Raw genomic sequence first — 11,730 nt, 5'->3', positions numbered from 1 at the left:
ATATATATATATATATATATATATATATATGTGTGTGTGTGTATGTGTGTGTGTGTGTGTGTGTCTAGTTTTTATAGTTTATATTTCAGTTTCATTTTGATACATGAAGTTTTACATCATTTTTTTTACAATGTAGCTGAAATAAAATGTTTTTTGTTTGTTTGTTTGAGTTTTTCCAGTTGACATTCTTTATTTTTTTTCCAAGTAACAAAAGTTGTTTTATGGTTTTAGTTTTAAACCTTTTAGAAAACAATGTGTAAGAAAATATTGTTGTCATTTTGAATAGAAAATGACCCTATACACTTTTTTATGCTTTGAGAGAATTGAGTGGCCACCCGTTGTGAATTCTCCAGAGTTTGGTGTGTGTAAGTGAGTGGCATAGGACATAAAACCTTTAGATTCACCCCCGTACTTGCTGCTCACTGATCTGAAATTTAGGGATGAGTAAGAGTAATGTGGCAGATATCGAACCCACTCAACCGTCTCCACAGCGGTGCTATCATCCATCCGCTCGCATCAGCCCAATCATGACTGGAGGAGGAGAGAGATATTTGCAGAAGCACAAGACAAGGACACCTGTGTCCTGCTCCCACCAACACAGCAGCCATCAACATGTGCCAGCAGAACCGTATCAATAACACAATCAATAAAGCCAAATTAATTCCACCAGGTTCCCTCAATTTGATTTGTTTTCTCAAATACATGCACTGTGCAAAAAGTCTAATTGATAAATCAGTTCGATTGCTTTCTCCTGTTGGGTAACAAAATCTTTAACGGTATTTTCAGAGGACAATCTGAGTGGCGTTTCCCTTGCAAAACGCACCATAGTGGTTGCTAGGGTGCTGCAATGCAGTTGCTAAAGTATTTAAACTGTTTTCAGTTAAGCTGTTGATATACTAAGGTGACCAAATTTCTGAAATGGAAACCAGGGACATTTACTAATTTAGTGGTAAAAATTTAATTGAAATCTCACTAAGGGGGACAACACAATACTTGTTTTGTAGGATAATTAATAATGATCAAACCCTAATAGATTTAAATAAGCTACAGTTTACTAGACATCACACTGTGAAAAACAGTAGCCTAAATAGTAAGCATTGTAAATAGCAAACAGTCTTTTAACAAAAGTATGAATTTACAAAAATGAATTTACAAAAATAAAATGCAACAATTGTATTATATTTTAACATTTTCTAACTATTTAACGTTTTCATTTTCACAAACTAAATATAGGCTAACGTTACTGCATACAGTAGCCTATAGTAACATCTTCAAATGTTATGTTTGTGCTTTTGAAAATAAAGGAAATGTAAGCTTATTTTGAATTTTAGGCTCGTATTGAGCACAAAGTGCTTTAGTTGGTTATTTTTGTACTGTGGTACAGTTAAGAAAGATGTAAGTTATGAAAATTGACTTGTGATCAACAGTGGCTTGATCTTTCAAAAACGTGTAAAATTGTGATCAACAATCAGTATTACTTTAGTTTAACATGTATAATTTAATATGTTACCACCTTGAAACCGATAACGCTGTGTCTTTTGATAAATTATGATAATAGCGCTCTGCTCGTCTGTTTCGTTCTCAGTGTTGCCAACTTCTTTCAATGGAAAGTAGCTAAACCCCACCTGAAGCCCCGTTCACACTACAAGCGACGCGCAACAGCAAAGCGACACAATCCCATTTATTTCAATAGAGAGCTGGCGATTTCCGGCGACACGAGCGACAGCGGCCGTTGGCGACCGGATGGGGCGTGTCCAGCGACGCGACAAAGTTCTGAATCCTTCAACTTTATGCAAATGAGGAGCGACTTTCGGGAGCGACAGCCAATGGGAAAGAAGATGATAGAGCTCATGTGATCGTTCTCCTCTCAGCGCCATAGATAAACATACGCAATGGAAGAAAGTAGGCTCTGTTTCTCATTCATTTTTGTTTGTATGTACGGATTTAATGTAGATTTAGATTATAGTTAGTCTTTTGCCTCCAAAATGTTTATACTTGGCGATGTCGCCAGATGACGTCATACGCTAATTAGCATATTCATGACGACAGTGCGTCATATTGTCTTGCCTCCCTGTGCTCACGTACTGCATTTAAATGCAGCCAAATTCTCAATAAAACTGTTTTTATTCATATATTTTACTGTTTCTGTTGTCAGACAACGAAATAAATATTATAGTGACTGAAATGCGGTCCATTAAGACTACATAACCAGCTCTCAAAGATTAATCTGCACTAAAATCCTAATCACGACATTGTCTAATGAAATCAAATACACATACGATTAAGACCATGGCTGTGCTTTGATTTCGCCTATACTTGCATGTAAAATAGAGTTAGAAGTAACAGAATATCTTTTTTTAACTGAAAGTGCTGCTCCTCTCTGCGCTCGCTGAACAGAGCAGACGATTTATCGCTTTATTTTGGGTTAAATTTGGGTTTTCTTTACCCTGGCAATTATCTTTGTTCTTTTTTGATGCTCTCTTATGTTGTATTTGTATTTGTTAATTAATTGGTTAATTTAAAAAAAGATAGCCTACTTCCGGTGTCATCTGCTTCCAGTTATTTTATTGTACAAAACAGTCTGTTATGCTGCTTGATATTGGAAACAGGTAGCCTATTTCTTATCATATTTATTGTTGTAATAATACATTTTGCAGCGCAAGTACTTTTACCATTTACTGCACTTTGTTATTCTAGTCCAGAGCTAGTCAACTCCGGTCCTGGAGGGCCAGTGATCTGCAGAGTTTACTTCCAACCCTTATCCAACACACCTGTTCATCATTTTTAAATAGGCTAGTCCTGAATTATACCCTGCGTTCCATTCGGAAGGGCTCATCCCTATGCCCTGATCCCTTCAAAGGGTTTACTATGAAGGTAGAATGACGTAATCGCGATTAATCGTTTGACAGCACTAATAAACATATATATTAACTATTTATTTATAACTATTTATTTTATATAAAAATAGAATATTATATAATTATATAGCCTATAGTAATACTACTAATAATAATAAAGCAAAATTTTGATAGATATGAAAAAAAATATTATATACACAAAATAAAAAATACTAGCTAAAATAAAAAATATAATACTAAAACAAGAAATAAAGAGAAAGAGAGATTATTAGTTACATAATTTTATTTATTAAAAATAATATATAAGATAGATGAATAGATAGCTATTTTAAATCAAAATAGATTATAGAATTATAGAATACTGACATTTTGTTGATAGATAATATTAAAACTAATTTAAAATATAAAAATAATGTATGTATTTATTTTATATTTATACAAATATAATATAATAGGGAAAAAATGAAAAAATATTTAAATATATTTATTAGTAAAACATAGTATAGTGTAGTATATCTAATATTTGTATAATATATAGCTATTTATTTTACATTATAAAAATATAATATAATACTAAAAGTAGAAAAGATGATGGATGGATGGATGGATGGATAGACAGACAGACATTTCAATACAAATCAGTTTTTTGTTTGTTTGTTTTTTCAGCTGGTCAGCCTGATTAGAAAAGTAACAGCAAACCTACTTTTAAAATTTGAGCTCTGATTCATGTGAGTTTCACGCCAAAGTCGAATACAGAGATAATGCAGCAGAGATAATGTTGAGGCTCGGGCTGACACTGCCCTCTGCTGGCCAGAGGAACACCCACACACACACACACACACACACACACACACACACACACACACACTCGGACTGATCAGCGTGTGGATTAATCTAACTCTCTAAAAGCCAGTATATCTCGCTTCATCCCTGCCAGCTTCATCAGAGTGACCAGCAGCAGTATTTAGCGCTGGGTTTGCTGTGTTTTCAGCATCAGTCTCTCGCTGCTGCTGCTTCAGTCTCACTGCCACAGATCTCCATTGACTGCAAACAGCATCGCCATGGCAACACGGACAGACTGCAATCCGCTGCCCTCATTAGAAAGAGCCTGAATAGATTTCACATCTCTGTTTTATATCTCCTTCATAACGAACACAGGTGTCAGGATGACATGACAACCCCAGCGGACAGGAGAATTCATACCTTCACAAATACAGTCAACTCAACTGTATTGACGCTTACGAAAAACATTATTCCCTTGTGCTCCATGACATAAATAACATTAATAATAAATAGATTATTCTGCAGTGCAAATGCATTATGCAGGTTATTTTTAAATTAGTTCATTATTATTTGATAAATATCATTATAACTGACTTTATTCTTTAGCATTAAATATTAAATGTTGTTACAAATGATCATTATTCCCTTTAAAGACATTACAGAAATTAATTTGTTAGTTATGCTCAGGTTGAAGTTCCAAAAAAGGTAACACACACACAATGAACGTAATTTAGAACCAAGTATATATTTGATAAACATATATTCATTTTTTATATATTTTAACATTGTTTCATACTTAGTTATATATACACACACACCCTCCTTTCTGCAGATGCACACCTACAGATGCACAAAATAGACACTGTTATTGAAATTTCACAGCACTAGACGTGGTTTGCTTTATCTGAGCAGAGAACAGTTAATACAAGCCATCCATCAGAGAGACAGGCTCAGGTATGAGTCTCCACTGACCGCAAAGCCTCAGAGTGTTACAAACGCCTCCCAGACCAACAGCCACGCTCAGGGACAAATGTGACGGGATGTGGAGTGACAATAGGTGATTCAGACATTTAGGTCACAGACTTCATAAAAGGTCAGAGGACTTGTAATGGATTCCACCTGACAAACCGTCCAGCTGTATAGATTTATAACAGAACAACAGCAATAATGCACTCTGGTTAAGCTGTGCCAAGAATGCAGAAGAAAACATGTTTATTAAAAATAAACGTCAAAAATATAACTAGGCAAGGGTGGTTGAGGAGTAACATGGTTGTTAATGGTTTTCAACACATGGGATTTCAGGTTATGATATGCATGTAAGGTTTATTTATTCTACTTTTTTTTTTGTTTTGTTTTTTTGTGCTGTTCCCTTGCAGTATTTCAGTGTACAAGTACAAATATTGTATTTGCAGCTTTTACCAAAGCTGAAGGTATAAAATATTTGTGCGTTTGTTATCTTGATAGCAATAAACATTACACATAAAAATTTAATACAATTTATTAAAAAGAAAAATGCAATAAAAGGGTTGCACTAAATGTGGGACACAATTAAATTGGTCATTTAAATTAGTTTAAAATGGTGTTTTACAACCAAGTATCAACTCGGCATATTTTCAAATTTATGACATATGTATGATTGTAATTCATTAAGATCAAGACCTCCAAGTCAATTTTAAAGGGGGTAATTAGCATTTAATACTAGCTACTTTTTATGCTACTTAATTTTATGTTAGATTGTAGTTCATATAACAAAAAATATGGATATTTTACCCTTTTAATGCATTAAATCGAGGTTCCTCATGCAGATCCAGGAGAGCAACTTTCCTGCTCTAATAAAACACACCTGCATCAGCTAATCAAGGTCTTTAGGTTTACTTGAAAATTACAGCCAGGTGTGCTGGAGCAAGACTGCAGGACCAAGTGTATGGAAGTGTATTATAATCTTGGAATTTTCAAATTTAAAAGAACCGTTTTAAATTTCAAAACTTTACATTTAAAAAATGTGAAAACATGGAATTTTAATAAATGTTAATAAACTATATTTAGATATATTAAATGCCGATGAAAAGTTAATACATCGTCATGCTTTTGTTCAAATCATAGATCATGTAAGACTGAAAGTGAGAAATGCTTGACATATTATCGTATTGCTATAACAGTACATTTATATTTATACTGACAGTGACAGTTCAGTTTTCCTATTACACAAGAACACAGCACTTATCAAAGGTGTTCCACAGTTACTAACAGCTCCTCACTGCACTCTATACAAACAGCTGACAGATCATATTTAAATATAGAATTCTTTATTCAGCTCTTGATTCCCAACAAGACAAACATTGTGACAGGAGTCATTTGTCATTTCTAGAATGTTGAGTTAAAGTGAAGACAGTGAAAGTATCTTTTAACATTCATACCACAGAGACTCTGTTCTTATAGACAGATACAGCTACACAGGGTTAGTCGAGATCGGAAACAAAGCTCGTGTTAATAACAGGCCACATTACAAGAAACAACTGACAATCTTGTGTGCAAGCTATGTCAAGCTTAAAGGAATAGTTCATTCAAAAATGATAAATTGCTGAAAATGTCATCACCCCCACGCCATCCAAGATGTACATGAGTTTGATTCTTCATGTGAACAGGTTTGAAAAAAAGGTAGCATTGCATCACTTGCTCAGCAATGGATCCTCTGCAGTGAATGGGTGCCGTCAGAATGAGAGTCTAAACAGCTGATAAAAGCATCACAAGTAATCCACACCACTCCAGTCCATCAGTTAACATCATGTGAAGAAACAAATACAAGATGTTTTAACTTCAAACCGCTGCTTCCAGCTAAAATACAAGTCCTCTATTCATATTGCTTTGTTGAGTTGTCTAAAAAATGCACAGATCAAGCAACATTTACAAGCAAAAACAGTTCAAAACAAATATGTGGGTGGATTTTGATGCGAGAGGACAAAAGGAGATGGACTTTATCACTGGAGGAAGCGTTATTATGGATTACGGACTAGTATTTTGGACAGAAGTGACCGTTTAAAGTTAAAACGTCTTAATGATGGATTTGTTTTTTTACAAACATGCAGCTTTTCACTTCAGAAGATGTTAACTGATGGACTGGAGTGACGTGGATTATTGTGATGCTTTTATCAGCTGTTTGGACTCTCATTCTGACGGCACCCATTCACTGCTGAGGATCCACTGGTGAACATGTGATGAAATGCTGAATTTCTGCACATCTGTTCACATGAAGAAACAACCTGAGGGTGAGTACATTTTCAGCAAATTTTCATTTTTGGGTGAACCATTCCTTTAAAAAAAAGTGACCATAGAAATGTTTGGAGTGATTTAAGGTTTAGCTTTTATGAAATGTTCTGAAATTACAAAAAAGTCCAAGTAATGCTAATGAAACCCTTGAATAAGACAGCATATTATATATCCTCATTGCCCATTTGCGAACGAACATACAGTATTCAATGATAACATATTATATACCAGCTAATATGTTGGCAAAGCATGTTTAACAACCAGTATCTAGTTAACAAACCTAGCGAAATCCTCCTCAATATCTGAATCCAAAGACTCAATTCATTCATTCCTCTAAAAATATAAACTCCCATTTTCATATTCATACTTGTTTTGATTTTTTTAGCATTCTGAAGATTTCATTCTTGCGTATATTGAATACATAGATATCAGAAACAGTCAGAAAGCATCCAGTGTTGTAATGGGATGCAGCGTGTTTGGATGCTCTTGAAGCTGCTGTGTAAATCCAGCACCCTCATTTCATCCAAATCAGTTCAAAGCAATTAGCACCACTGCAGAAAACATCGGCTCGCCATCATCGCAGAGATTTGCACTGTAAATGCCAGGAAGCAACACATCTGCCAGTCCTGTGAATTTGATTGTAATGTTAACAATGTTTGAGAGCATTTGGTTTATTAAAAGCCTTAAAGGAGAGGAAGCCGAGCCGGTCCTGACTGACTGCTGGCCTCAGTGGCAGCCGCAGTGGAAGTCTGCGCTGGGGTCGAAGAGCAGCGAGTCTCGGTTGTGGTTGTGCGGTAAGCAGTCGAGGTGATACCAGGCGTCGCAGTCGTCACACTGGATCCACTGCACAGTGTCCTGCTGCGGGAGACGACAGTGAGCCGCTGCGCAGGGCTCCACGCCCTGAGCCACCGCCACCTCTTCATCTTCAGAGGATGACGATGACGAGGAGGAGGAAGAGGTGGAGCTAGAAGAGGATGATGAAGAGGGAGACAGCAGGGAAGGCTGTGGCAGCGGGTGTTTTCTAGGCCTTCCACGTCGACGCCTGCAGAGAAAAATCAGTAAAATCATGCATTACTAAATGCAATTAAATCAAAATATACTACTGATTAGAAATTTGAATGACTTTATATTTATAAATTATATTTTCATACTTTTTAAAATGATAATATAATTGTTTTTAGATTTTTGTTCTTTAAGAAAAAAGATTTTTTATTAATTTCCATATATTATTCAGGCTTGGAAGTAAAAGCGATTTTATTTTTATAAATCTAATTAATGCATAAAACATACTTCTGAATAGTCATTTCAATGACTTCATTTTTAAATTTTTTTTTTTTTTTTTTAGAATATCTTTATTTTAGAATAATGATTTTATTAATTTTCATAAATTGTCCAGGCTTAGAAATCACAAATTCCCTGATATTAATTACAAAATATATTCTTCTTATAAGTGTTACCGACTTTAAATTTTATATAAATATATTTTTTTTAATTAATATTATTTAATGTTTATTGTAGAATTCCCTGAAATTCCCCGATATTTTATATTAATACAATTAATTATAAAAATATACTCAATATTAGAAATATGAATGACTTTAAATGTCATAATATAGTACATATAATATAGAATAAAATGTTATCCCTCTACAAATAATCTTTATTGTAGAACAAAGATTTGATTAATTTCCATACATCTTAAAATATATTCACTATTATGAATATGAATGACTTTAATGTTATATTTTTATTTCTTGTTTTTAGATACATTTTCATTTTTCTATAAAATAAAGGTTTTATTCATTTCAACATATTTTTCAGGACTTGAAATTACAAATTCCCTGATATTTCATTTTAATAAATGGAATAATGAATTTGAAAAAATATACTATCACAAATATATTTCGTTTTATAATATTTATAATATAATAAAGATTTTAGAATAAAGATTTAGTATTAATAATATCTATACATTTTCCAGGCCTGGAAATCACAAATTCCATAATATTTCATATTAATAAATAAAATGAATTGGATACTCACTATTAGAAATATTAATGCCCAATATATTTCTTTAGTTTATTTTAGAATAGACATGTGGGCCTCAGAATAACAAAATCCTGTTTTTTCTCCAGGTTCTTCGTGCCTGTGAGAATCCTATATGTAAGTATCAAGTATCACTCACCCAGTTGAGGCCTGAAAGCGAGAAATCACTCCCCTGGTTTTCTCGGTCTTGCTCATCCTCGCTGACGGGGAGGTCAGGTTGTAATTCTCACTTCCCATCCCGAGGGTGGTGAATACGGGGGAGCTGATTGCCCTCGGCCTCCTGCCAGGACCAGACAAGCAGGGCTTCTGCTGGCGGAGGGGCGTCACATTGATGCCGTTGCCTTTGGTGTGACTCGATATGTTCACGATATGATTGAACTGCCGGCTGGGCGGCACATTGAAAATGCTGCTGCTGGTGTGTTTGTTCACGTCAATCTGTGACCGGCAGTTCTGCTCCAGTTTGGGTAGAGGGGGCTGAAACACCTCCGACTCTGATTTGTAAAGCCGGCGTCTTTTCTTGGCTTGTCCCCTGCGTCCATCCTCCAGGTCTCTGCGGTTCGTGGGATCGTCCGAACTGTCGTCCTCCAGCAGAACCGTGTGGGCGGACTTGCGTCGGCTCTTTGAGGACAGCGGGACAGACTTGGATGAAATCTCACCAGCGGCCTGGAAAGGAGGCGGAGTCGTGGGCGGAGCCAGAGCGGAGAACGCTGACGTGTTTAAGGTGCTTGTGTTTTCGCTCTTCTTGAAGGTCCAGCAGCTGCCGTTCATCTTGCTCAGGCTGCCGATGGAGTTGAGGATGACCGTGGCTCTGTTGATGGACAGCTTTGAGATGTCCAGAGCTGGGTCCGATTTATGGTCCGAGCACGTTCTGATCCGGTTCTTTATGTCGGATGAGAAGGAACCCGCTTTGGGCACAGTGATGGCGTCAAAGTCCAGCGGACGAACCTGTACTTTCTGGAAGAGGAAGTAGAACTCTGGACTAGCCCGTCCTGATTGGCCGCCGATGGTGAGCGTGTCGCCATCAAAGATTTCCTTTAAGACCCCTTGTTGGAGGCGCATGTCATTTACCCACGTGCCTGAGGAAAAAAAGAGAAACTTTTAGAAGAGATTTTATATTCTACATTGGGTCTCATAATAAAGAATGCAACCGTATCGGACATGTTCACATAAAAATACTATTTAGGCTATAGAGTTAAAGCAAAATATACTTAAAAAAATTATAAATTCAGCAAGATTATATTAAATATTGCATTTGAATTTCATATATATATTATATATATAATGGTTTAATATATATATAAAAAACATTAACATGAATATAATAAATTAATGTATAATATATATATATGTGCAACACACACCATAACTGCTGCGATCCTTCACTTGCACTTTCCAGCTCTCTTCTCCAGAGGCATCAGTTTCTCTTTCCACATGGAGCTCTGCATGGACACGGGACACGATCATGGACTCCAGAGTGACGTCACACTGCTCCGTGGCCCGTCCCAAACGAAACACACACTGGGCCAGTGCAGGCCGGAAAGTGTACAGGTCACGGACGGAGTCTGACGACGCATTTCCCTGAGCGTTACTACTGTTTGTGTCAGACAATCCAATCCTCAACAACTGAAAACACGGCTGGACTCCAGACGACATTTTGACATCCCACAAACAACTGTGCAGGAAAAACCGCAACACAGCCGGCAAACAGCAGCTCTCACATAACACTGAGATAAACGTCCTCCACTGAAGATCCTCCTCTCAGAAAGACTTTCAAATATGACTCTTATAAAAGCTTATTACGCCCAGTAAATAAAATACGGCATGCTAAAAAATTAAAATATTTAGAGGACAAACTAAAAGGCTGCAGCACAGGTGGATGAAATATTAAAAGTGGATATGTAGTGGCCAGATGCTCAATTGCTGGTCTTCATTCTGTAAAACAGAACAATACAGGGCTTTAGCGGCATTACCAATATTAATGTTTTTATTGCAATTTATTTTATTCATTATAAATTATTATATAAGTGCATACTACAGTATAACATATCACTATATTAAACAGTTTTATATTTAAATATTATGCATTACTCTTTAATACAAAATATAATAAAAGACAGACATGTAAGAAATATTTTAATATATTAAGTACGTTATATATATTTATATATACACACACATACACAAAGAGTTGGTGTACATACACACAAACGTGTTACTTTGCTCCAACAACACATGCATTTCTATACATTGACATTTAATAGCATGCCCAAATATCAAAGTTAGACAGTTGTGCATCGTCTATCTATGCACTACCAACGCCTCTATGATTCTCTGATTTACTCTATGCATTGTGACCTAGACTTCCTTCCGAAACTATACATGATATACAAATGCTAGCTTAGAAACAGTGGCAAAGCAGCTTCAAAAAAGTGCAAAGCATTTAGAAGAAGCAGTCATTTGTTTGTCCTCGATATTTCGCCCGTCGCTAAAGGAAATGTTAGGCTTGTGTAAGTCAGGCAGAGCAGTGGTCGCTGGTGCATAGAAACACATTCAAACAAAGCGAGCCGAAAACAGCTACTTTACAAACGCAACCATTTCATTTCGTCGAACATTTCGATGATAAAGCACTTACAAAAACATGACATACCCAAAATATGAAGGTATATGTTTTGTAAAACGCTACGCGAGTCTTTTATTTGTGCTCCGTGGTAAATCTTATCGCCTCCTCTCTCCAGGAAGTGCTTTGAAATTTGGCGCGCCAGGAGCAGGACGAGTT

At 36.0% G+C, this 11,730-nt stretch overlaps 1 protein-coding gene across 1 annotated transcript; it reads right to left on the bottom strand.

Annotated features, from left to right (window-relative positions):
• Positions 1 to 6,795: 6,795 nt before the first annotated feature.
• Positions 6,796 to 11,730, bottom strand: LOC107665168 (transcription factor 19-like). Its single transcript, XM_016455946.1, has 4 exons — positions 11,602 to 11,730; positions 10,316 to 10,886; positions 9,094 to 10,030; positions 6,796 to 7,950 (listed from the first exon to the last, which is right to left on the bottom strand). The coding sequence occupies exons 2-4, from the start codon at positions 10,605 to 10,607 to the stop codon at positions 7,635 to 7,637; spliced, it is 1,545 nt and encodes a 514-aa protein (XP_016311432.1). The 5' UTR covers positions 10,608 to 10,886; positions 11,602 to 11,730; the 3' UTR covers positions 6,796 to 7,634.

Source organism: Sinocyclocheilus anshuiensis, unplaced genomic scaffold, assembly GCF_001515605.1.
Source record: "Sinocyclocheilus anshuiensis isolate Anshui unplaced genomic scaffold, SAMN03320099.WGS_v1.1 scaffold379, whole genome shotgun sequence".
Taxonomy (NCBI): Eukaryota; Metazoa; Chordata; class Actinopteri; order Cypriniformes; family Cyprinidae; genus Sinocyclocheilus; species Sinocyclocheilus anshuiensis.
This window is presented reverse-complemented; position numbering and strand designations above follow the sequence as displayed.

What these genes read in the sequence shown, in the direction of transcription:
- LOC107665168 (XM_016455946.1), bottom strand. Translation starts at nt 10,607, where the DNA reads ATGTCGTCTGGAGTCCAGCCGTGTTTTCAGTTGTTGAGGATTGGATTG. An exon ending in GAAGGATCGCAGCAGTTATG is followed by an intron (nt 10,031 to 10,315) that starts GTGTGTGTTGCA and finishes TTTTTTCCTCAG; the next exon opens with GCACGTGGGTAAATGACATG. An exon ending in CGCTTTCAGGCCTCAACTGG is followed by an intron (nt 7,951 to 9,093) that starts GTGAGTGATACT and finishes TTTTCTCTGCAG; the next exon opens with GCGTCGACGTGGAAGGCCTA.